At 38.7% G+C, this 27704-nt stretch overlaps 1 protein-coding gene across 5 annotated transcripts in view; it reads left to right on the top strand.

Annotated features, from left to right (window-relative positions):
- Nucleotides 1-27704, top strand: part of Slc26a7 (solute carrier family 26 member 7) — a 131186-nt gene that overhangs the window by 19343 nt on the left and 84139 nt on the right. For all 5 annotated transcript variants that reach the window (XM_029533432.1, XM_029533431.1, XM_029533429.1 and 2 more), the window contains exons 3-4: nt 18768-18878; nt 23215-23387. In XM_029533432.1, the coding sequence (XP_029389292.1) occupies nt 18768-18878; nt 23215-23387 (284 nt within the window). The remainder of the gene's footprint in view (nt 1-18767; nt 18879-23214; nt 23388-27704) is intronic.

The following is a 27704-nucleotide window of genomic DNA, read 5'->3' as shown; positions in this document are numbered from 1 at the left end:
TTCCCTTTATGTGTGTCTGTCTCTGTTTTTCTCTCTCCCTCTCCTGCTTTCTTATCCTCTCCTTCCTGTTGTTGACACAGGTACTCCTGTGCAGTGTTGCAGGACACTGGGCCCACTTACAATTATGTTACATTTGGCTTATATTAACTATGGCTCAAGACTTGGTGATTGGCACATTGCCACACTTCTGGTCAATGTCTAATTCAGGAAAAAGAACTGCCCTCTACACATAAGGGCAGGGGTTTACAACATAGCAGGCTAGTCATTTATCATTTTTACATGGTAAGGACAATAAAAATAACTATGTGGTTCAGTTAAGTTAGACTGGGTGCTGCTACATGTGTGGACCTCATGAAAAGATGACTAGCCTCATGCTGGGACTGATGACAGTAAAGCTAATGCACATGGATGACTTCCAGGGACGCACAACCTTGCAGATAAAGCCAACACAACAAAGGTCAGAACAGAGAGGAACAGGTTTGGAGACACACTGTCTTTCTATTTGCATGCAGACACTTTTTTTTATTATCCTTATCCTGGTTTGGTTTCTTCTTCTTGTTAGTGACACATTTTAGTGCTATCACAAGCTAAGTGTGTCAGACAAATTGTTTCTATCGGATGAAACCCGGCAGGACAACTGTTACTGTACTTTATAGCTCTATACCATTCAGACTTTGTGGATCACGACTAACGCTTTGTTACCCCCAATTCTAGCACTGCTAAGACAGATTCTAATATGAGCCAGAATTCAGTCTGTGCTAACACTGTGTGTGTGTGTGTGTGTGTGTGTGTGTGTGTGTGTGTGTATGTATGTATAAAACACAACCCGAGTGAGGACACATAGGCTCTTAGGCTTTCCCTCGTGTTGATCCCTCGAGCTTCCATTTCTTACAATGGCTTGTGCATATTATTTGTTGGATAAGGCCCACTCTGTATGGCCAAAGCCAGAAGAAAGCTCTGAAGGTAGAGAGACTACATGTACCCTGTGCCATTGTCCTTTCCCCAGTAGGTCTCTTACGGATTGTTGGAATATCTTAGGATGGGAGATGGAGGGGGATACCTGATTTAATCCTGACCTGAGCACCTATGATGGGTTTACCAGTTAGCAGTTATGATAACAGGAAAAAGTATTTGATTGAGACGTAGTGATTAATAAAAGTGGCAAAGAACATGTCCCAGGCTCAGTAACCAGTACTAAGGACCCCAAAGTCTTCTTTATTTTGCTTGGTCCCTTCTGTCAGAGCTCTGCTCTCTTATTTCAGATTAGGTGCATCTCTCACTCAGAGCACAGCTGCAGACATTGACTGGCTCCCCATTCTGAGTGCAACAGAGCAATGCCTGCCTCTTCTAACTTTTCTCTTCCCACCATACACAACTCTATTCCTTTCCACCATCCTCAGCAGCAGAGTTCCATCCTGTCTCTCTCTTTTGGGTGGGGGCGACTCACTTGTGTAGCTGAGGGTGACCCTGAATTTTTGATTCTCTTCTTTCTTCCACCTGAGTGCTGAAACATAGTCATGCACCAAAACACTCAGTAGTTTTTTTTCAATTCTGGGCATGGAACCTAGAGCTTTGCTTATGTCGGACATGCCCCCTGACTTGCACCCCCATCCTATCTTAACATCCATTTTTTTTTTTTCTAAATAAGAGGCACAGTGGTGTCAATTCTCCTGCCTCTATATTTAACTAGGTTTTCTGTACTGACTGTACCTTCTGATTTCATGAGCTGATTTATTTTTGTCACTTCAGTTCTCATTTCTGCTAGTACAGTTTAGAAGTATATTTGCAGTTCAATGTATTTTTTTTTCCTCAAACTAGGCATTACTATCCAGTTGCTTATTACCCACCATCTCAGCCCTTTTTAGAGACATACTTAAACAATGCATCGTTTTCTCTTCTCAGTCCAGTCCTTACCCTCCATTTCTTTTTTGTTTGTTACAATGAATGCTATGTCCCCTGCCCCCTATATGCCCAGTTGTCAGTGCACCAAAAACCTGTACTAACCTTTCCTCTTATCAGCCATATTATATTAACCACATTTTGAGAACTTCTCCCCACTAAGAGCACCGATTGTATTTTTGGCAGTAGAAATAGAACCAGTCTTCACCAAATGCTCAAAATATGACGCACGATGAGATAAACCTTCATTGAGTATTATATTGATCTTTATAACAACCGTAAGAATTCAGCAATCAGTTATGCCGTTTCTATACAGCAGGAGGAGTACTTAAATGAAGATCTGTCTGACACCCAAGCCAACATTCTACCTCCAGAATCCCACATTCCTCCTTTTGTTTGGATGTCTTATCACATCTTGTCTGACTATTCCCTTTTCAAATTCAAAATAATTTTGGGAACATGGAGAAGCTTTCAGTCTACTACTACTTCTAGTAGTTAAGCTCCTGTGTCTAAGGCCGGGTAGTGGTGGTACACGCCTTTAATCCCAGTACTTGGGAGGCAGAGCCAGGCAGATTTCTGAGTTCGAGGTTGACCTGGTCTATAGAGTGAGTTACAGGATAGCTAGGGCTGTACAGAGAAACCGTGTCTCAAAAAAAAAAAAAAAAAAAAAAACCAAACAAACAACAAACAAACAGAAAAGAAAAGAAAAGAAAAGAAAAGAAGAAAAGAAAAGCTCCTTTGTCTATTAATCCTTAGGATTCTGGATCATGGTAATTCTTTATTGAGATCTCAAGGGTATAGGAAATTATAGCATAACATGATGTGGTTTATATAACCTTTTCACGAATGAGGACCATTGACCTTTGATTCAACACTTTTCTGTGAAGAGAAGAGTGTATGTTTGTAGGAATTTGTTTTCACACAGTCATGTCTCTCGACTATGTATAAATTTCCTCTGGGAGACCCACTTATAATGTTATTTAATCACAAGCCTGTTGACAGTGTGAACCAGACAGCTGGCTATGCTCTGCATTGCTAATGGCCAGTCTAATACTACCACAAACTGGTTTCCAGATGGAAATAACTTTTCACCATTACCCACATGGCTTGGGTTTAAATTTTGTCCAAATCTTGGAACTAGTCACTTGACCTAATTTTTTTTTCAAAAATACTAAATATGCTCTATCAAGGTTCTTCATTCATTTCTATTAAAAATACTTAATAGGCTACACAGCCTTTTGTTATGGTCTTGGAAAGAGACAGAAAAGTCTTATAACAGCCTATCCCACAAGGGACTTATTATTTTTTTTCTCTCCTCAGAAATTTGTCCAGAAGTGTATGAGAATATGATCTTGTTATTACAACCCTGAAGATATCATTCTGCTGTTGGTTTTTGTAAGGGTGGGAACCTTTTCTTAATGAAGGTTGGTAGAGTATTGGTTTCAGCTGATTTTTACCTTGAATAGGTTATAAAAATCTACAGACCTGCCCAAAAAAATCTGTTTTTATTCAGGAACATGAAAACTAGTACAATTTCATCTACATAACATAACATAGCATTAAATGAATGGTTGGTGGTAAAAACTGAGGGAACAAAATATCACTTATGATGCTGCCAAGGTTTTGTTTGATACACACACATGGCATTAAAACACAAGTCCCTATTCATTGCTTTTCCTTTAGAGGGACTCTCTAAATGCTGCCTTTACAAGGGGTGTTTAGAGAATGGCAACCACTTAGTTAGCTAAGTTAACAGAGAGTGCACAGTTCTGGCTAAGCTGGAGAGAACAGACCTGCTACAGCTAAGGTCGGAAGGAGCAAGGGGAAATGAGAGTCAAGCATGCTGAGCTTAGTCTTAGGTGAGATCTATTCTGTGCATCATGCTCAGCACATGATAAAATGGCGGAAGGGAGAAAAGACTCCTAGGATGTGGATCACCTTCCCTTATCAGGAAAGATGTCTTCTTTAGCCAGGTCAACTTGGATTGCTCTAATTAGCAGCACTCCTCTTGAGAGGGGAAGGGGAATGTAATGGACAAATGGGATCTGAGGACTTCTGTTCTACACCTCGGGCCGAGGTTGTGTCACCGTGCTGAGAAAACGGAACTGTAAATGGAAGTTCCTAGAGAGAAGCTGTCCCTTCAACCAAACTGCTGCAAAGCTGATGGACCAATCAGAACTTCAGCGATTGCAGTTTGGAAGGTTGCAGGTCCAGAGCCATATTTTCTTGGGCCCCCTCAATAGCCATTTACCTGACCTGACTGCTTTGTGACCTTTAGGTAAATCATTTGGAATGTAGAAATGGTGCACGTGTTTGCCTTTGTAATGTATTAACTTAGCAGACCCTTCCCTTCCCCAACCTAAGAGCTAAAAGTGTCAGCTGAGAGATGCCATCTGAGACTCTGTCTGCTTTACTATAGCCCTCCCCTCCAGTATTCCCTCCATTGTTTTTCAAGTGCCATGATTTATAGCGCTTGCTTTCTTTCTTTCTTTCTTTCTTTCTTTCTTTCTTTCTTTCTTTCTTTCTTTCTTTCTTTCTTTCTTTCTTTCTTTCTTTNAAAAAAAAACCAAACAAACAACAAACAAACAGAAAAGAAAAGAAAAGAAAAGAAAAGAAGAAAAGAAAAGCTCCTTTGTCTATTAATCCTTAGGATTCTGGATCATGGTAATTCTTTATTGAGATCTCAAGGGTATAGGAAATTATAGCATAACATGATGTGGTTTATATAACCTTTTCACGAATGAGGACCATTGACCTTTGATTCAACACTTTTCTGTGAAGAGAAGAGTGTATGTTTGTAGGAATTTGTTTTCACACAGTCATGTCTCTCGACTATGTATAAATTTCCTCTGGGAGACCCACTTATAATGTTATTTAATCACAAGCCTGTTGACAGTGTGAACCAGACAGCTGGCTATGCTCTGCATTGCTAATGGCCAGTCTAATACTACCACAAACTGGTTTCCAGATGGAAATAACTTTTCACCATTACCCACATGGCTTGGGTTTAAATTTTGTCCAAATCTTGGAACTAGTCACTTGACCTAATTTTTTTTTCAAAAATACTAAATATGCTCTATCAAGGTTCTTCATTCATTTCTATTAAAAATACTTAATAGGCTACACAGCCTTTTGTTATGGTCTTGGAAAGAGACAGAAAAGTCTTATAACAGCCTATCCCACAAGGGACTTATTATTTTTTTTCTCTCCTCAGAAATTTGTCCAGAAGTGTATGAGAATATGATCTTGTTATTACAACCCTGAAGATATCATTCTGCTGTTGGTTTTTGTAAGGGTGGGAACCTTTTCTTAATGAAGGTTGGTAGAGTATTGGTTTCAGCTGATTTTTACCTTGAATAGGTTATAAAAATCTACAGACCTGCCCAAAAAAATCTGTTTTTATTCAGGAACATGAAAACTAGTACAATTTCATCTACATAACATAACATAGCATTAAATGAATGGTTGGTGGTAAAAACTGAGGGAACAAAATATCACTTATGATGCTGCCAAGGTTTTGTTTGATACACACACATGGCATTAAAACACAAGTCCCTATTCATTGCTTTTCCTTTAGAGGGACTCTCTAAATGCTGCCTTTACAAGGGGTGTTTAGAGAATGGCAACCACTTAGTTAGCTAAGTTAACAGAGAGTGCACAGTTCTGGCTAAGCTGGAGAGAACAGACCTGCTACAGCTAAGGTCGGAAGGAGCAAGGGGAAATGAGAGTCAAGCATGCTGAGCTTAGTCTTAGGTGAGATCTATTCTGTGCATCATGCTCAGCACATGATAAAATGGCGGAAGGGAGAAAAGACTCCTAGGATGTGGATCACCTTCCCTTATCAGGAAAGATGTCTTCTTTAGCCAGGTCAACTTGGATTGCTCTAATTAGCAGCACTCCTCTTGAGAGGGGAAGGGGAATGTAATGGACAAATGGGATCTGAGGACTTCTGTTCTACACCTCGGGCCGAGGTTGTGTCACCGTGCTGAGAAAACGGAACTGTAAATGGAAGTTCCTAGAGAGAAGCTGTCCCTTCAACCAAACTGCTGCAAAGCTGATGGACCAATCAGAACTTCAGCGATTGCAGTTTGGAAGGTTGCAGGTCCAGAGCCATATTTTCTTGGGCCCCCTCAATAGCCATTTACCTGACCTGACTGCTTTGTGACCTTTAGGTAAATCATTTGGAATGTAGAAATGGTGCACGTGTTTGCCTTTGTAATGTATTAACTTAGCAGACCCTTCCCTTCCCCAACCTAAGAGCTAAAAGTGTCAGCTGAGAGATGCCATCTGAGACTCTGTCTGCTTTACTATAGCCCTCCCCTCCAGTATTCCCTCCATTGTTTTTCAAGTGCCATGATTTATAGCGCTTGCTTTCTTTCTTTCTTTCTTTCTTTCTTTCTTTCTTTCTTTCTTTCTTTCTTTCTTTCTTTCTTTCTTTCTTTCTTTCTTTTTTTGACTATAAAAGCTTCATGGAACGGCTAACGCATTGGGAGTAACCCCAATCTGGGTTCCTAGGCCACGCCCACTCATACTTGGCTCCAGAATAAACAAACACTTATCCTCTCTAAGGTGACAGTTGTGTTTTTACACTGACACAACTTCCACCTAAGACTAGCGTCAGGCTCAGAAATACTGCTTAAGACAAACTCAGCCACCTGGAAGTGGGAGTGTAAAGTTGATCATCTGAGTGTTAGCCTGTGGGGCCAGACAGAGAAGGTAAAACTTCCGTCACTGTCGGAGAGACCTGAGATCTGAAACTGGTCTAAGACTGTGGTTAACAGGCCTGAGTTACAGTTTAGAGAGCTGGCTGGGTTGACACATCCGAGAGTCTGTTCCGGCTTCCGAGGTCACGTGTGGCAAGGCTTTCCTGTGATCGTGGGTGTCCATCCTGCCCTGTCTTAGATGCTACTATGTGGGAAACAGGCACCAGCACAAAGGGTGGCAGCAGGCCATGTCTAACCGGGCAGTGGCTGCTTAGTCTTGCCCAGAGAAAGCTATTGGCACCAAGCGCTTCTTCTCTGGTTTGGTATTTCCTCATTTTCACAAGGGCCTTAGTGTTTGGTATAGAATACTTATCCACCTAAATCACGTGAGTTACCTAATCCTTTCTGGGAGTAGCTAGATTTTCCTTGGGAAATTAACCCCTTCCAAGTAAGAGGGCTGTATATAATCTATCCCTGAAGAGAGAAAGTTAAACCCCACTCTGCAAAGAAGTATCATATTACATGTATGGTCTCATGTGTACTATAGGATTCTTTCTATGAAGGGATCACTTTATCCTACTCCAGGACAATAATTCAGTTATGAGCATGACACTATAGCAGACATTACTCTAGAAATACTAAAGAGTAAAAGGATCAGTTCTGGAGGGATAAACAAGTTGGCAAAATACTTGCTGTGTGCTTGAGTTCAGATCCCCAGTACATATGTAAAAAGATAGAGCATGTGGTTGCAATCCCAGCAATGACAAGACAGAGACAAGAACACCATAGCTTGCTAGCCCGACAGTGTAGTGGAACCAGTGATCTCTAAGTTGAGTAAGAGACCCTGGGGAAAACATCTGACATCAACTTCTGACCACCACATGCACCCATGTGTATATGGGTGCACACACATGGGCACATGGTTATGAACCTGTACCTGGCAATGCCCCCCCCCCAAATACACACAAGAGGTAAAATTGTCAAGGGGGAAATTCTGTGATTTTTTTATTAGTCATTTTCAAACAATAATTTATTGAGATTTAAAGGTGTTTGAAAGAGCAGTTTTACCACTATCTTGCCTTTGTATTTTATTACTATTAAATTGAATGCATTTGACATTTCGACTTTAAGGTGAAGTGATTAATTCTTATTATAATGCAATGTGATACATATCAACAGATCCTGTGTTCTTTAACTGAAGATCCAGTAGATAGTAGGAGTGGTAGTAGCTGATATTCATCAAAATTATTATAAATCATTCCTCCACTGCCAGGGATATTACTACTTTGTTTAAATCTTGTCATATATATATATTATATATATATGTGTGTGTGTGTGTGTGTGTGTGTGTGTGTGTGTGTGTATACACAGTCATGAACTGGTCATAGAAACTGGGCATTTTGGTATTCATTTGAACTTGTGTTGGAACTCTTGCTTGGCCCAATACTTGACGATTCCTCTCTCCACTTAGATCATGCTTTGCGGAGGCAGAAGCAATTCTTTATCCTGTAACCACAGACGTGGCTGCAGCTACCTCTATTCTGTCATTGCGATCTGTGATATGCATCACGTGTCTTCCCTTTCTGCTTGGATGAGATGATACCATCATCAGAGTTGCTCTTCACCGTGGTACCTCAGGATGCTTCTGAAGGAATACACTTTATTTTGATAATCTATAACTTAGAGTTTTCTATTTCTTATATTCCAGCTTTCGCACACAAGGGCATCATCTCTTGATTGGTCCTCTCTCAGGGAGGCTAACCATTGTTCCCCTGCCCTTGCTGGTGAAATGCTTGTGTCACATTATATTTGTATTTTCTTTCTTTTTTTTTTTTAATATTTATTTATTTATTTATTTATTTATTTATTTATTTATTTATTTATGTAAGTACACTGTAGCTGTCTTCAGACACTCCAGAAGGGGGCGTCAGATCTTGTTATGGGTGGTTGTGAGCCACCATGTGGTTTCTGGGATTTGAACTCAGGACCTTTGGAAGAGCAGTCGGGTGCTCTTACCCACTGAGACATCTCACCAGCCCTATATTTGTATTTTCACGATCAGTGTTCCTGCTATCTAGTCTCCATTTCTTCCAACTCTATGTCCACTTTTTATGTATCTTTGTCAAATTTTCAAAGTAAGATATTTGAATGGAAATTGAGTTACTAACATTATTTCTTCCCAACCCCACTTCCTTCAGTAACACTTTGAGGTCCCACGGCTACCAAGTGGCATTGCCATGAGTGTAGTTTCCTTGGAATTCGGCCAAGGCGTTTGCCAAATACTTACACTGGCAGAGCTAAAATAAAACTCATGTGGAACTCAGGAGAACTTTTTCAAGTTACTAATTAATTAACGTTTGTGGTTTGGACAATATTAAATACGTATGCTTTTGGTCAGGGAATTTCTTTTCAAGTACTTTTTCATTTTAATTTTATTTAAACTAATTAAAGATTTATTCACTTTTTAAAAATTTATGTTTATATATCAGTCTTCACACAAGACTTGTGGGCAGTGTCTAAGGACATTAGAAGGAGTCAGATTTTCTAAAGTAGAGTTACAGGCAGTCGTTATTCACCGCTATGGGAACTGAACCCCAGTCCTCTGTAAGGAGATCCTATGTTCTTAACTGCTGAGCCATCTCTCCAGTCTCCTTTGCTTATCCTTAATTTGGCTCTTTATTTTCGTGTGTGTGTGTGTGTGTGTGTGTGTGTGTGTGTGATGTGCATGTATGGTATATGAGCATGTATGTGAGATGCGCGTACTAAGGTCAGAGAAGGATGCTGAATATGCTATACTACCATTCTCTACCTTATTTCCTTGAGACAGGAATCTCACTAAACCTGCAGCCACACTGAAGGATAGCAATCCTCTGAGATTCTTTCTAGCCCCTCTGGTATTTTTTTCTCTGCATCTGGCAATTCCTCACTCTTCAGTGTTAGATGCTAACCAGATTTTCTCCTTCAGCTTATCTACCTCTTCTCTTCAGGTAGCATCCAAGGCTGGTACTGTTTGCTCATTTGTTTTCTCTCTCTCTCTCTCTCTCTCTCTCTCTCTCTCTCTCTCTCATCTGTTGTGTCTCTGGCACTCTCCACACCTATACAATTGGCAATTGGCAGCATTTGATTATGTGACACGTGTTAGGAAGAAGTTATTCTGTACCTTTCTCGTAAGCCACAGAGATGATTTGATTTTAGATGGACTTGGAACATCTACCTGGGAGGCTGCCCCTTTCTCCACTACCACCCCCGGGATACTGGTGGGACTTTTCTAACTTTCCTTTCCACTCACCATATGCCTTCCGTAGCAATCGCCAAGAAGGGCAAAAAGCAAACCTCCTCTTAAAGAAAAGCAGTTTCCTAATAACTTACATAAAATTCAGGGTTGACAGTAAGATCATTTTGTAGTTTTCATTGAACATGCTTAAACAGTATAGTGTTTATAAACCCATAGTAGAAGTAGAGATCTTGTCTCATAAATGGATAAAAACAGTAGTCTCCTTGTACTTTCGCATAGAGTTGCCACAGCAATCGTGTAATCCCGAAACGTGTTTGTATGTGTCATAGCACATCACAGAGTCTACTCCAGGTCACTGAAAGTATTTTCAACTCATACACTTTAACAGCTGCATATAATTCCACAGCACAATTGTACCAAAATCCCACTCTTTATATAGTGATGCATATTTAGCTAATTGTTGTTTAATCATTATTAACAGATATAACCAAATTATTAACACATGGTATTAGGAATTGGCACCCAGGCCTCTATATGAAGTTGCACATGTATACAGTGGTGTCTCTTACCTACATATTGTCATTTTCCTGCCACTATGGGTGGTCCCTCCTCTTCTATTCTCAGACACTGCTTGCTTTTTTTTAATTAGATATTTTCTTCATTTACATTTCAAATGCTATCCCCCTTTCCTAGTTTCCTTTCTGAAAATCCTCTATAGCCTCCCCCCTTCCCCTGCTCCCCAACCCACCCACTCCCACTTCCCGACCCTGGCATCCCCTCACTGCATATGGAGCAGAGGATGACCTAGTGAGCCATCAATGGGAGAAGAGGCCTTTGGTCTTGTGAAGATTCTATGTCCCAGTACTGCTTTCTAAAAACCAATGTTGTTTGTCATGAGGGACAAGAAGTGACCCTGGCCTGGGTAGTTAGAAACTGTATCTTTCTAGATGCAATATTAACAATAGTTTGCTTCTGGGATATAAAGCATACCAATTTAAACGCTTTTATTATGCTTTAACATTAAAAGTTGTAAGTTTTATTATTAGTTTCTAACATGTCTCTTGTAAGTTCTCACTGCATTTTTACATATTTTTTTAGTTTTGATATTATAATATAATTATACCATTTACTCTGTAGCTTTCCTCTCTCCAACCTCCCCCATATATCCACCCTATTCATTTAGTTAAAGTTATAGATTGAAGGCAATGAGAATACCGTGGGTAGAGGTGTTTGCTTCTAACACTGATGGTGACTTTTGTCCTCTAACTTCATTTTTTTTGCCTTGGTATGTACCCCTAATTGATATAGATATAATAAAACATTTAAAGTTAAAAATTAAGAAAAAATATACATCCCTATTCCCTTTCTTTTAACTTCTCACATGCCTCGAGTCTACCATTTTCCTGCAGTTCTAATATTCATTTGATTTTCCTTCTTTGGCCACTTCCCTTAAGTTAGCTCTCGTCAGGGTTTGGGTGTCTGCTAAGGCCTCAAGGAGCAACAAACAAGAGCCCAAGGACGGAGCAGTAGATTCATTGTTGGCCAAGTCCAGGCTATAGAGGTACTAGCAGTCTGTTTCAGGCCTGAGTAGACAGTTAAGCTCTGTGTACTGCTGAAGTTCCTTTCTGTCCAGGCCTATCTACGGGATCGAGCAGACATTCCAGGTCATAGCTTTAGGGGGTCAAGGAGCTAGCCATCCTCTGAACAATTCCACACTTTTGTTAATCAAACCCTTCTCTTTCTCTTCAAACAATGTACTCTAACTTTAAATAAGAGGTAAGTTCTTCTCTCCTTTGGTTGGCTGTGTCTCAGGGGGCATCAAAGAGAATGAAACTGACAACCCAAAGTACAAATCTAAGGACTAAAGATGCAGTCTCCTGGTTGGGATATTTTTATTTTTCTGCTTGGAGGACAAGGAGCTCATGAAGGTTCAAACTGGAATCCTCCAGAATCACAGATATGGTCATAACACTTGTCTCATACTTAAGACTCTGCCACCAGAAGTATCTTTTTTTTTTTTCAGCTCATGTGAACATCCTATGCAGTCTTCTACCCAAGAAACCAAAGAATTCTATGTTTTTTAACATTTTCCTTTTGTGTAAAATTATCTCAACTGTACTCTAACTATTTACACTTTATACTTTGTCTGTTTTATTATTTAATCACTCAATAATCAAGGCCTTTCTATTTCTTAGGAACCATTTGTTACATGTTTTAAAGTTTAGTTATCTAATAAAGTATATTATGTTTATGTTGCTATAAACGACATATATGAGGCTAAAAGGTCAGTTGGGAATTTCTCACTGTACACTGTAGAAACACAATATCATATTTCTAGTTATAGTACAATTAAGAAGGGATTTAAAGGTACTTAAGTGATAGTGCACCTAGCACTTGAAAGGCAGAGGCAGATGGAGCTCTGTGATATCAAGGCCAGTCTGTTCTACATAGTAAGTTTCAGAAAAGCCAGAGATCTGTGGAATGACCCTGTCTTAACAATCAATCATCAAAAAACCAATCAAATAATCAATTAAACAAACAAACAAACAAAAGAGAGATACATCAATTACTAAACTTCTGTTCAAGCATGAGGTCCTAGGTTCAATTTCTAGCATCTATGTTTTAGTGTGAGTTTATAATACCAGAAGCAGAATAGGAGTAAAGAATCAGTAAATTGCCAGTGTGAACATTCTCTGACTTCCATGTACACATACGGTCACATGCTTACACACATAACAAACACACACCCATACCTAACAAAAGATTATAAACAAATATGAAGATAATTAATTGCTGTATAAATAAAAACATCACAAGACTGGAACCAAAAAGGAAATGAATCATGTAGCTTTGGTGGCTCCAGGTCCTTAGCTTCTACTGCTTTAGTGTTAAGAGATTCCAGATGTTTTTCCTCATTCCCAAATCAGGGCAGATATGAAATATAGTAAAAAGCAAGTGGAAGGAAGTTTGGAAGAAAGAGAGGGTAGAAAGGAAATGAAAGGGACAGGCAGAGGGAGGTCAGATGTCCCCAGCACATCCCTGTTTCATGGGATAGTTGTCCTTACTTCCTAAGTGCTGAGGGAAGGATGATCCTCATATACCCCACTCTCCACTTTTCAGTGTCCTTACAACTTCATCGAACAGGCAACTGAAGTGTGAATGTAGCAAAGGACAGACTTTTTAATGTCCTTTCTTTCTGTCGCATTGTCTATCTGTCCATCCATATGTCGGTCCGTCCATCCATTCATCTATCCATCCATCCATCCATCCATCCATCCATCCATCCATCCATCCATCCATCCATCTATTGGGCTCAGGGAAATACTTTATTAAAGTTACTGATACTGAAAGTGCTGAGAGGTACTGGCTGGAAGGGAGCATTTAGCCTTCCTGCCTGGCTTCAAGATGGGTTCTGAATTAATTAAAAATACTTCTGATGCTGCATATTTAAATTAAGCTTCCACCTCCCAAACTCCAGGTTTTTATAAGAAACAAGTAAGCTCTTACTACTAGCTAACTATTATTTCTATAAATTACTTTCACTGAAAGGATATTGTTTAAATAGTACTATGATTTATCAAGTGATAGAATTTGTTAAATTAAAGTTTACAACTTTGATTTTTAGTATTTCTAATTCATAGACACATCGAATGTTGTAGTAGAGCTCAGGTAGATTCAACGAAGATTAACAGGAGCCCAAGAGCCCCAAAGGATTTCTGTGAACTAATCACTGATGGGCCACCATTATTTTCCTTCTTAGGCACAAGGAATTGTAAAGACTAATGAAGCAGTTAAAAAGCATTACTTGTGTGAAAACTCCATTCCTCAACACTTTACTATACTGGCTACTGTCCCAAATACTGTGGGTCCACTTTGTCTTACATTTCTTTAAAATTACACATACTGAGTCCTGAGCACACAGTTCTAATTATGGCATCATGTGTGCTGGAGATGGAATGAGGTTTTATCTTTTCTAAGTACTGATTACACAAACATTCCAAGGAGTATCTTTTTTTTTTTTTTTTTTTTTTTTGGTTTTTCGAGACAGGGTTTCTCTGTGTAGCCCTGGCTGTCTTCAAACTCTCTTTGTAGACCAGGCTGGCGTGCGCCACTAGCCCAAGGACTATCTTTTACATTTAGCCCCGTAGCCTCTCCATACTTACTCAAGATGTAAAATTTGAATGAACCTAACAAAGATTTGTGAGTTATAGATTCAAAAATATAAAGGCTTTGTTATTTCATATCTATCAGGAGTGACTGTTCTGACTTTGCTCAGAGTGCGAGGTTGAGTTCCTACTACCAAATGGCTTCAGTTTTTCCTTCCCTCTTAACAGTGACATTGTGTAACTTTCATAGGACTGCCACAGCAAAGGACCACAAATGGACGGGAAACATCTCAAAATTTGTTTTACGATTTTGGAGTGTAAAAGTCCCAAATGTAGGTGTTAATAGGATTGAATCCTTCTGAGATCTGCAAGAAAGAACACATCCCAGGCTTCTCCCCTTACTTCTGGTGGTTTGCCACAGTCCTTAGTTTTTTTTTTTTGTTGTTGTTGTTTTTTTTTTTGGCAAAAACAAACAACAACCCAATCTCTACTTCTGTCTTCATCTGGTGTTTGGGTGAACTTTTGTCTGCCTTCACAAGATGTTCTCTAAAATAATACCATTCAATTTGAGTGAGCCCCTACCCCCACTACAATAAACCTTTATTTAAATTAAATGTCTTTAGTGATCATATTTTCAATATGTATTTCACATTCTGAGGAGTGGGGGTCTGGACTCACACGAGGGACACAATTCAGCTCATTATGATAACTAAAGGTGTTGTGATAAGGACTGACAACCTGAGGACAGTGCAGTCCACTGTGAAGGAGTTGTTTCAACTGTAGTTTGGTGGAATGCATGTTTCATTCATACTAGAATCAAAGGCTAAAGCCTGTAAAATGGACTACAATGCAAGAGGAGAACAAAGCTCATGCTTTTGAGTTCTAGGAGCTTCGCCTTGAATTTATAAGGTAGGGATCACTAAACCAACACATACAGATCTTAAAATGTAATGCCTCTGACAGAAGGGCTTTACTGGTGTATCTTAGTACCAGCCGCCAGTCCAGAATTATTCAGTTTCTAGATACAACTTTTTCTGCTCTATGCTATCAAGTAAATTGCCCTGAAACTGAATTAAAAGTGTAGCCCTATAATGTAGAAATCACTTTCTTTCTGGTAACTTGTTCTCTTTCTTACCAGTAGAGATTAAGTCACTTTCTGGTCATCTTAACCAAAGATTTACTCTAAAAGCAAAGGTAAAAATCGGGTTGTTTACAAGTTCCCCAGTCATTCTGGGTCAACAGGCAGGGACAGTCAGGAAAGCTCTGTTCAGTGCATCCTGGGTTGGAGAAGACAGCTGATTGCATTCCACTTTACCTTCAGGGCTTCAGAGAAGGGTTCCCAAGGGCTGACTCTCTGATATTTTAATATAATCTAGTATTAGAATCTTTTCTTCCCTACTATGTTGGAGCATTACTGTGGACACAACATGTCTCCATAAGAATTACGTATTTCAAGGTCTTCAAGAAATCATTTTTTGTAATTGCATTAGCCTTATATGATTTCACACTGCCCCTATATGGGTTTTGAATTTTAAAAATAACTAGAATTAGAATATCTCCATCTTTAAGTTTTTCTATCTACTGTCTGTCTGTCTGTCTGTCTATTCTTGCTTTTACCTGACTACTATCTACCTATTGTCCCTCTGTCTATCTTCTATTCATGTCTTTCTATCTGCCTTATTTCTCTTTTTTTTTTCTTCCCCACCAACCTTTTGGAAGTTTTTACGTCTTCCCTTAAAACTTTAATTTGTGTTAATTTTACTGTTATAAAAGATTAAGCAATAGATAGGATCTATCAGCATTATTTTTCTAAGTAATAGCATTATGGAGTCACAGTTTTGCTCATATCTATAGTGAATGAATACTGTTTCTTTTTTTAAGGCCAAGAACGGATAAACTGCTGGTGATTTGAAAATACCTCTAACTAGTTAAGAGCTTTATCCATTTTTTGGTGAGGATTTAACATATTTTAGTTTGTATGAATACAAACATGTGACAAAATGCATGTAGCTTAGATTACAAAACAATAATAAGTAAGTCAGAAAGAAATTTTTACCTGTCTCTCCTCTGTAGAGGCACATATGTGAGCAGGATGTGCTTGGCCTCGTCCTTCCTATTATGGAAAGAGGATTGAAGTTCTAAAGTATCATATAATCCGATTAGTTCATTCCTCTTTTTAATCAGATCATTCCCTGGCACAATCAATTTCCCCTCACCCCCACACTAGCAAGAAATGGGTTCTCATTTATTTAAAGTGTAAGAGTCACATAGAATAAAGGAAATGTTTACATCACTTCTGGTCTTCAAGGTTACTCTTATGGGTGCACACAGATAACATTTCATGTTTATAGATTTAAAGGCCTTTTTAAATTAAAAAAATAAAAAAGTGTCTTAAATTGGACATATTCATGCCTGTAATCCCAGCATTCAATACAAGAAGGCAGAAAGAGACTCTAATAATGAGACTCTATCACAAACAAACGAGTAAAAAACAAAGCAAATAACCCCACAACATTTTGGGACAAGTATATTTTCCATGATTATTCTCTTCTTAAATCCATATAAATGTGAAATCTGATTAGTTCATTCCTCTTTATAATCAGGTCATTCCCTGGAACTTCAGTTCCCCCTCACTCACACACTAGCAAGAAATGTTTTATTTATTTATTTTTCTTGATTAAAAATTGTATAAAAACTTAAGGTATTTTTAAATAAAAATATTTGTTTTATTTTAAAATTATGTGTCTATATCTGTCTGTGAGTATATACATGTGTGCATCCAGAAAAGGCCAGAAGAGGGCATTGAATTCCTTAGAGCTGTTGGCATAGGCATTTGTGAGCTGCCCAGCATGGGTGATGAAAATCAAACTTCACTCCTCTGCAAGACCAGAAAGTTCTCTCAGTTACTGAACTCCCTTTCCAACCCTGAAACTAACTCTTCAAACTATTTCTGTTATATATTTTATCGTTGTTAAAGAAAGAGATGAATGTCCTTCTAATTAAGTAGATAAACAGGAGGTGATTATTCAGAAGGTGGGAGAGAGAATTGACTGTTCCTGCTTCTTGTTCACATGTGCTCATCGCAGATGACAGTGTACAGTACAGCCAAATGGTTTATAGTTAAGAGTGTGCCAGTCTGACCACAGGGGAATCTAGCATCCATGTGATTTCACTAGAGGTCCTGAAATGTTTCTATTAAACATGCCTCATGACCTCCCTTTGTACACCACTATTGACTTAGTAGATTAAGCTGATCTGGTTAACATGGGCCACTATTTTGCTCTTTTAGTATCTGGGTCCCTCCCCTCACATACAGAGGTTGCCATGCTAAGTAAACACTGTACCACCAGGGCCAACCTCTCTGGCTCTGGTGGAAGTGGCTGACTAAAACTTATTTTGAAAAAATGAATGGTAGTTATTTTAAAGTCCTCCATAGGACTGATGTAAATGTAGTACTTTTCCTTTACAAAGTCATTGACATAAAAGATACTAAGAGGTGCTGGCTGGTAGGGGTGGAGATATTTTGCCTTCCAATGCTAACCCGGGTTCCAGAACTGCTCCTTAATAGAGCCCTTCCCACCAGTCTGCTTGTACCCTACACCACTGTTTTTATGAAATTCCAGAGCAGTTTCTGCTACTCACTCTTCTGTAGTACGTTTTATTTTATTTTCACCAGACTTCAGGATTTCATTACCAATAAGCAAGCTTTAAGAAGGAAACAATGGTAGAACTCCAATTTATTTTAACCAGAGCATAATCATTCTTGTCCAATCCAATGCTCAGCATTAAACTCAAATGGACTTTCAAATCTTTCCTTGTAACATTTAATGCCAAGGACCAGCTGCAGACAAGAAATCTTAGTGAACTTGTATTAATTCATGTATTGATAACATTAATTCATGTATTGATAACATTAAAATTACCTATGTTTATCATGGAAGGTATAGAAACATTTTCTATGTAGATATAACACACAAACTATGTAGACCCTAGCATGTGTGAAAAATGAAGATGCAGCATTGTGAGTTGTAGATTATATACTCACCGAATAAGCTAAGTTGATTGTTTTTGCGATGCTAAGAATTTATAGTTGACACACAGTTGAGGGTCTAGTCAGTAGAAAGTGTATATGATTGGACTGACTGCTGTACACACCCTTGGCTTGTGCACTCAGACAGTCCCTCTGCTAGCTTTTAAGTTTGCATCCTTGTGCCCCAGGACCAGACCCCCTTCCACTTCAGGCTTCTCCTTGTCCTAGGGTTCCTGCCTACTACACATATGTTACTGCACAAACAAAATGACATATGACATATGAAAATGCTTCTGAAATCTGAGCATACCTAGACACGTTTGGCTTTGACATTATGACAGATTACTTTTACTAAGAAGGTTCTCCAAATCCCTGTTTCTTCTAGACATTTCTGCAGCCAAGAGAAATGAAATACACATATGAATGGGTGAGCAGTTCCCTCCTAGTCAGTACAATAACACTAGTTCTTGTTTTGTTGATAGGTAGGATAATTAAAATATTCAAAATTTTGACTTTAGGCACATCAATAACTGTTGTTTTGGGTACTATATCTTGGGAGATATGAGATGGCCCTAATTCCTCTGGGTTTCTTCATAACTGTTGTGTTGTGTGCTGTATTTTGGGGATACGAGTTGGTTCTAATTCCTTTGGATTTCTTTGTAACTGTTGTATTGGGTACTGTATCTTGGGGATATGTGATGGTACTAATTCCTCTGGATTTCTCATAACTGTTGCATTGGGTACTGTATCTTGGGGATATGAGATGGCCCTAATTCCTCTGGATTTCTTCACAGGGATGTCCTTCGCTATGCTTTCATCTGTACACCCAGTTTTTGGTTTGTATGGATCTCTGTTTCCAGCCATCATTTATGCTATATTTGGAATGGGACGTCATGTTGCCACAGGTAATAAATATGGTCTATGCTTAAGCTTCTCATACAACTAATAAAATGGACTCAGGGTGCTCATTAGCTCCTGATTACCTTTTCAAAGCCATTCTCACAGCACTGAGTGATGTGAGGTATGTTTATTTATCAGATATGCCCTATGATCTATTGCAATGTCACTGTGTCATGAAAGAAAGAGCCTGAAAATAGAAGCATTGCTGAATTGATAATGGAATAAGTATGTAAGCATTTGAAAGAAAACACAGACTAAAATTAGTTGTTCAATTACTGAAAAGTATTTCAGATATTTCTTTGATTCTTGAACCAAATGACCTAAGATACTGGTGTATCTTACCCTACGCCACTCTGCATCTCTGAAAAACACAACAACGGATACAAAGGATGAGTAGTCATAATTATTTTGCGAATAGAAAGAGCTGCATTTCTGTGTGGGCTACATCAAAGTGAACGCCTCTTTGGTTATTTATAAACTGCATGACCCTGGACAAGGTTTTAAAACTCTATTAGTTCCTTTTTAATTAATGACTCCTCTTCCATTTCTTATAATAGTGAGAGGTACGCAATTGGTATATAATGTTTAATGTAACACTTGTGACATTGAAGTTTCATACTATAAAATGATGCCTTAATCTTAAATGTTCATCCAATAACAAAATTATGTTCAAGGGAGACAGTGCAGAGATGTTGCTATTTATTTCTGCGAGATCTCAGCCTTTAAGAAATAACGTTTCCGACTCGGTCTTCTGTGGTCACTTGGTGTTGTTGATTGTATTGCTTTCATATTGTTATAATTATCAGGAGATGTGTGGCTTGAAACAAGAGGACTTTCAGTAGTACTTCTGGAGGTCATTGATCTGAATAAGTCTTCAGGTCCTAAATTGGGCAGTTAGTGAAGCTGCATTCCTTTCGCATGCTTTAGCAAACACCCCATTTTCTTGACTTTCCTATCTTCTAGAAGCTTTCTCCATTCCTGGGCTCCTGACCTTTCCACAATTTTCAAGGCCAGTGGTGGCATTTTCATATCTCCCTCTAACTTCACCATCTTGTCTCCATTTTCTGTCTTTAAATGATGTTCTGACCACTATTGCACATGCCAGCAAGATGTTGCTGAAGGGATCCTGATATAGCTGTCACTTGTGAGGCTATGCCANTGCCTGGCAAACACAGAAGTGGATGCTCACAGTCAGCTATAGGATGGAACACAGGGTCCCCAATGGAGGAGCTAGAGAAAGTACCCAAGGAGCTGAAGGGGTCTGCAACCCTGTAGGTGGAACAACAATATGAACTAACCAGTGCCCCCAGAGCTCGTATCTCTAGCTGCATATGTAGCAGAAGATGGCCTAATCGGCCATCATTGGGAAGAGACACCCCTTGGTCTTGCAAACTATATATGCTCCAGTACAGGGGAAGGCCAGGGCCATGAAGGGGGAGTGGGTGGGCAGGGGAGCAGGGGCGGGGAGAGGGTATAGGGAACTTTCGGGATAGCATTTGAAAAGTAATTAAAGAAAATATTTAATAATTTAAAAACATGTTCTGACTTCACTGGCTATGCCCAGACATTCCAGAATAATCATATTTTAAGACCTGTTAATTATTGCACTTATTGAACTTGAATTCTCCATATCAAGAATATCCAATTTCTTGATATGGAGCATACATATTTATTGATTCTGAAGATTTGGTGTTGAAATCTTAAGAGGTTTTTGCTTATCACACACATATGTTTTTTCATGAAGTGATTTTGTACTTATATAAATTTAATTTTTATATCACTAAACTTGGTTTTGAGAGATAAAACATTGGCAGTTATTATTTATAGACTTGCTACCTAGCAAGTGCTCTGTGAGTTTGGTTGAAATGTAGATGCTGGCATTCGTTGCAGACGTGCTGAATTAAAATTGGCATTTCCACAGGAGGTTTTACACACCCCTCAGCCTTGACATTATGATATATTTTACTCAACAAAATGGTACAGAAGGAATGATTCATAATATTATATCTCACTTGTCATTATAGCTGGTGTGGTTTGGGTAAAGTGCACTATGATATACATACAGTAGTGTAATTAGCCTCAGTGATTTCTCAAAAATGAATCTATACAAATTTATATAAAATATATATTTTAGTATATATGTGCATGTGTGCCCATGCACATATGTATGTCTGCTTGTATATATGTGTTTTATAAAATGTATATACTATTCAGTAGGAATATTGTTAAGAGATTTACAAGCTCTTGTCTTAATATAATGCATAAATGAATATTAATTGATATTATATATACATTTCAAATGAACTAGGAATAAACTTACAAAGTTTCTTATGACAACACAAATAAAAGTCATAGACCTACAATGTGCACATTGGATATAGCCATGACTGAAACCCAAACTACCATCTCCATCCTTTAGATGTGCCTTAATTTAGTTCTCAATTTATTCTTTGTTCACCTTCAAAATTAGAAAGTTCTTTGAAATGGTAAGAACTATTCAGCAATTTAGAGAAAACTTGTAGGATCCCATTTAACAATACAAATAAGTATTCACTGAAATATTTCAATACAGTGAGTTTTGAGGCTCATCCCTCCCCCTGCCAACAAAATCTTTCAGATGGCTCCTTCTGTACTGTTTAGTTCCTTCCTATCTTCTACTAAATCCCAAGAAATAGAATCCTAAACTAAAAAAAAAAAAACACATTAAAAAAAAAACCCAAACTAACCTAGAGGTATATCTCCTATGTGAGTTTGCTCTGTGCTTTAGTGAGTGTAAAGTCCCTGAAATGTGAAGTTCACACCTACTCCCTCGTTTGATTTCAGGGCTCTCTGATGGAAATTATGAATGTTCTTTACTTTTCATTACCCATCTGGATGCTAGAATATTGTCTCCAATCATTAGTTATGTTCCTAATTTAGTTCTGTATGATGAGTACACTTTTTACAGCAATTAATATCTATTGATTTATTAAGAATGCCTAGCTCACCGAGAACAATCAATTCTTAGTAAACAGAGTATAACTATAACAAAACACTATTAATTTTAGTAAGACTTATCTAGTGATTAAATACTTACTGGGTGCTAATGGCATGCTATTAGATGCTAACTATGATTTATTTGTGTGACATTTAAGACCTTTAGGATTATCAAAGGGTGAGGAATATGCTCTTTTTATAGACAAGGAGATTGGGGAAATAGATATGGGATTTAAGGCCAGATCCATTGGAATCTACACCAACCATGTTATTCTAAATCCACAATGATACCACAGCTCTTCTTCAAACCCTCTAGTCTTACTGGACAACTTATTAGATTACTTACTACTAGCAAAGAAGACTTAGTGCTAGGTGTCCACTGCCAGCAGATTCTGTTGGCCTCATTTTGTCTGTGGGAGGGTGCCTATTTCCTGTAGAGTCTCTTTCCCTGGAAGCTCACCTATAAACTGGAACAAGGTAAGATCTTTAAAATATGAAGTGCGGGAATGCTTGCACAACCTAGCATATGTCCATTTAATCTGGGTCTTCTGAACGTTCCTGTAGGAATCAGCATTTGTCACCTACACTGATGCATTCTCAGGCGAGCGATGCCAAGAAGAAGAGCATCCGAGCCCCTGTCAGGAGGAGAGCAGCATACTGAATAAAGTCCTCCTTAGAAACTAAGCTGTGAAACATTTCCTGGAAATGTTTACTGAACCCTGTCTAACAGAAGTAGACAAACATGTGGGTTTATTCATTTTGGCTACCCCTGGCATTTTGTTGATGAAAATAAAGTCTGCTCAGTTATCATAGGTAGAGCTGTCAGAATCATAGGTAGAAAGTGTGTAGACTGGTGAGGAGTAACTGGATGGACAGTTGTGACTCTGGATCTGAGCTACGTCTTGGAAGTTGAGAAATTGATTTGGTAGATTAGAGGAGCCTACATTTTAGCCAACAGGTTTATACCTGTCCATCAAGTCTTCAAGCTTTTCTCCTGTTACTCTCCTCAGATTCTCAAGTATCAGTATCATTTAGTGGATAACGCAATTTAGGGCCAGAGTGACATCCTTCAGAAGACATTGTTGATATGTTCAAAGGTTGGATTTGAATCCAGGCAACAATTATGTACCTTAGATACTCTCTATGTAGAGAGTTAGAAAATTGTGTAGCTGAGAAAGACACGGCAGCTCAGCTGGCATTGGGGCAAGTCAGGTGTACTGTCTTTTTTTTTTTTTTTTCACGGAATGGTATGAAAGAAATGGGGTCCACTGGAGTATAGTGTGTTTCTACTAGCTCTCCATGGCTGTTCAATATTCATGGTAGAATCCAATAGCTTTTCATGCTTAACTCCACTCTCATTTTCAGGCACCTTTGCCTTGACATCCTTGATATCAGCCAATGCTGTGGAACGGCTGGTCCCGCAGAGCAGCAGGAACCTCACCTCACAGAGCAACTCAAGTGTGCTGGGCTTATCCGAGTTCGAGCTGCAGAGAATCGGGGTTGCAGCAGCTGTTTCTTTCTTGGGTGGAGTGATTCAGGTAAGCAGCCCGGAGGCTGGATAGGATGGAGGAGGAAGGAACAGAGGGAAAGCAGCCAGTATTGCACTTTCATTTTAAACCAGCGTCTCCGCACGGCAATAAAGTTTTATCGTTACGGAAATGTGTTAGTGATTCTATACACGCTGGTTAGATGAATGAAGTAGAATCAATAGATTGAAGATTCAGAGAAACATTTAGTAAAATCTTAACTTTAGGAGGTATTTTTCTTTTAGTAGTGAGAGTACAAACAGGAAGGTGGGTGGGTAGGGAGGTGTTGAGGACTTGGGAGGAGTTGGAGGAGGAGAAAGAATTATGATAAAATATAACGCATAAATTAAAAACAAAATAGAATTTTAATAATTTTAAGGAGTGTTTATGGCCCAGAAAGATGGCGTAGGGCTTAAAAATACTTGCTTTTCTTGAAAAGACATAGGTTCAATTTTAAGCATCCATATGGAGGCCAAAAACTGCCTATTTAGCTTCAGGAGATCCAGCACCCTCTTCTAGCCTCTGTGGGTACCAGGTATACATGCAGTATGATGTATACACACACACACACACACACACACACACACACACACACACGTGCACACACACACACGCACACGCACACACACGCACGCACATAGACACAGAAGCAGGCAAAATACTCATAGACATGAAATTAAAAATCAATCTTTTTAAAGGTATTTTAGAAACAGAATCGGCTTTCTTGTAATACAGTGAGGCCAAGCCGTGTTCATAGCTGACCAGAGTATCATTGGAAGGAGTGTGGTAAGAGAAATTTCTACCATAGGATGATGCAGCTTGCTTTCTCAAATACTTCTCTACCTGAGCATTTCATGGTTTTGCTGTGCACATGGGCAATAGGTGATACTGAGTCTGTTTCCTTGGCTTGCTGGTCTGAGATCTAGACTCAGGTCTGCATGGCTCTTTCCCTTTTCATAACTCTGAGTATCTATCGCTGCCACATTGGCTATTGTTAAGTGTTCCTAAGAAGATCAGCATTTGATACTTGCTCGTTTTTAATGACATGAGTATATGTACATCACGTCGACTATGACTTTAAGATGAACTGTTAGTGACTGACAACATGCCTGATCAGAACAACTTACAGGAAAAAAAAGATTCAGTTGTGCTCACGGTTTCAAAACTGTCAGTCCACCATTGCTAAGCTGTATTTCTGGGCCAGTGATGGCCCAGAACACGGCAGAAGAAAAAGGTAGCTCCCTGTGGCACATCTGGAAGGTAGAGAGAAGGTAAGTGAATTTGGACCTTGGCAGCCTCTGTAGCACAGAATCTGTGATCCACTGCCAGTGATACAGCCTCACCCTTCAGTTTGTACAACCTCTTAGTCACACCACCAGACTATCAATCTATTCATGTATGGGGTTAGAGCCATAATGATCGAATAAGACCCCTGCCCATTGCTTTGGGGAACAAATCTTCAACACATCATTTTGGAAGATAAATTTTATACTCAAACAATAGCACAAAGAAAGGCACTAAATATTAGATTCAAAATTCCCTGTTAAGTGATCATTTCTGCTGGCTTATTTCTTGTAAACTAAAATGTGTATAAATCCATTTTCTGGGTGTCTGTGTTTATTCGTCTTATGGTTTACAAGATTGAATATGAACATCAAAAAGAGAAGTTAGTTGATGATTATGTGAATAAGTGGAAAGTTAAAAAATGTGATCTACAAAAAAAGAGAAACTAAAATCCTTCTAGCATCGCCTTCTGGTTGTGTCAGAAGGGCTGAAGAATCAACAGTATAAAATGGAATGAGAACTCAAGTCTGCATAGTAACTGAGAAAAATGAACTGTTTGCCATGATGATAGAGCAGACCAGTGGGCCTGTCAGATTTTGTCTTTCAGGAAGCAAAGCCCAGCCGTGGCCTTCACATGTGGCCTTCACCATGTGTGTTCAAACATGGAGGATGCCAGCATACACTGAGACTTTCACGGGCTGTGGAAAACACCTGACAGGGCTCTGTCTCAGACAAAATCATCTATGCCAACTGGTGATTGGGGCACAGAAATGTCATATTGGGTTTGATATAGATTCCTCTTAATTCCTGCTCATTTAAAATGAAAATCTCTGCATTAATGTGGTAAAAATGATCACAGTGCTTCCCCTTGCTCTATTATCTCCCATTTCTGTTTCTGGTACAAATAGTTACAGGTGTACATTATTTTCAGAATAGATCATTGCTAATAAGACTAGTAACTGTCTTCTTAGTCTCATGTTAACTTTTTTTCTATGAGTCTCAAACCAGGTATTTTATTATCATTTAGCATATTTGGATTAAGACTTTACACAGTAAGCTATAAAAGCAGAGACTGAGAGTCAAGTAAGAGAACTAAGTCTCCTTGCTCCCACCGAAGCTCCATGGAAACACAGCAGTGAAGCAGGATATTATTACAGATAATAAAGTCATCTCATTTCCATGGCCTTTTACTGCATGAAAAATGTGATCCAGACAGTTTGAATGTTTTCTCTTATAAGTTTGTCGGACATCTGCTTCCCTTCCTCTGTCCCAGGCTCAGGTCCTGGATGTGCGTCTGTGAGTTAGTCAACATTTTAAGCAGATGGCTGGACTCTGTCTGACCCCTACACTTGTCTCTCCCTTCTCAGGCTAGAGTCCGTGAGAACCTTTGGATCCAGCTCCTCCTTTGTTACTTTCTGTTGTTCTCCATCTTGAGTCCACTGACAAGGAGGAAAGTCTTCTGCAAACACAGGGTGCTTTTCAACCACTCTCGGGATGTTTTTGTTCCTTTTATGTTGTCCTTCCCCTTCCCCACAGACACACAACACATACATTTTTTTTTAAGTTCTCCGAAGCAATCATGACTGACTTCATTTCCAGACTGTGTAAACTAGAAATGGTCTCAGTTGCGGATAGCAGACAGGCCAATCCTCAGAGGCAAATCTTAAAACATCAGTTGCTTCACTGGGGCATTGGTAGGTATTAATGTCTGTCAACACATTCTGTTTATGAACAGATCTGCTTTCTCATATTACATAACAAGCCCTGCTCCTAAGTATGTTTTTCAGTTTTCAATCTCTCTCTTCTTCTCTTTCCCTCTCTTTCCTCCTTCTTTTTCTCTACCTTTGTCTCTTGCTTTTTCTCTTTCTGTGTCTGTCTGTCTGTCTGTTTCTCACAGGTGATTGACCCCAGATTCCAGGGTTTTTTTTTTACTGGTTTTCTATCAGAAGTCTTTGTCTTTTAGTCCCTTCCTTTTCAGATTTTAAGAGTTTTCTATGTATTAGGGATTTTAGTCCTTTAAGTATGTCATGTGTTGCCATTTTCCCCCATTATGACCATTATTCAATTGTATTTTACCATGTGCAATTGAAAAATATATGGAATTCATCAGTCATGTGTTTTCAGTGGATTTAAGCAATCATCAGGAAGGTTTTCCACTACAATGATTTGATAGAGAGATTCACATACTTCTTCCTCTTAGTACTATTGGATTGAGTAGTTTGTTTTCTTTTATATTTGGTTTCTTGGTGACTGAGGAAAATCTTCTATCATTCCTAGAATTACATTGCCTTCTAGCTATGTGTAAAGACCTAAAGAACTAAGGATATAAAATGAAAAAGGAGTTTATTTTACATGTGATGGGATGTATGAATCTGACTTCATTATTGCTTTTTAAGTGCCTGCCTCATTGTGCCAGAAATATTGCATTAAGGGTTTGGTTTGTGTGGATAGAATGTGCCAGCCTTATTATTTCCGTATATATTTATAAAGTTCAGGACAGATAATATTCTAGCTGCTGTATGTCTGTCCTCAGGACAGTAACGCTTTGCTTTATGGAGACGTTATTTTACTATTTAGTGTAGTATTGGATGGTTCATTTTTGTAGTTTTTTGTGTATGTTTATGAATATTCTTACATCTTGGTTTTTAACATCAACGGACCATATTCCATGGAGGCAATTACACTGGCATTTTATTTTTATGGTGTTGCTCTCTTCATTATGCCCGTTTGTCACCTCCAAGAACAAGGCATGCTCTCATCTTTGTTCAGGTCTAACTTGGTGTGTTGTGGTGGTCTTGTAAAGTTTTCCTTTTACAGATTTTACAATCTTTATGACATTTACTCCTAAGGTTTATGTTAATTTGCTGCTACTATAAATGGGATTTTCTTTAGCAGTGTATCATGTGGTTACTTTTTATGGGCAGAAAAGCTACTAATTTTATATGCTAATTGTATTTTAATAAGTTCTATTTTTTCTTTCCTTTTTAATTTACAACATAAAGTAATGTTTTAATACGGTGTTTACACACACACACACACACACAC

Source organism: Mus pahari, chromosome 22, assembly GCF_900095145.1.
Source record: "Mus pahari chromosome 22, PAHARI_EIJ_v1.1, whole genome shotgun sequence".
Classification (NCBI taxonomy): Eukaryota; Metazoa; Chordata; class Mammalia; order Rodentia; family Muridae; genus Mus; species Mus pahari.
Note: the sequence above shows the minus strand (reverse complement) of the source record. Positions and strands in the feature narration are given on the sequence as shown.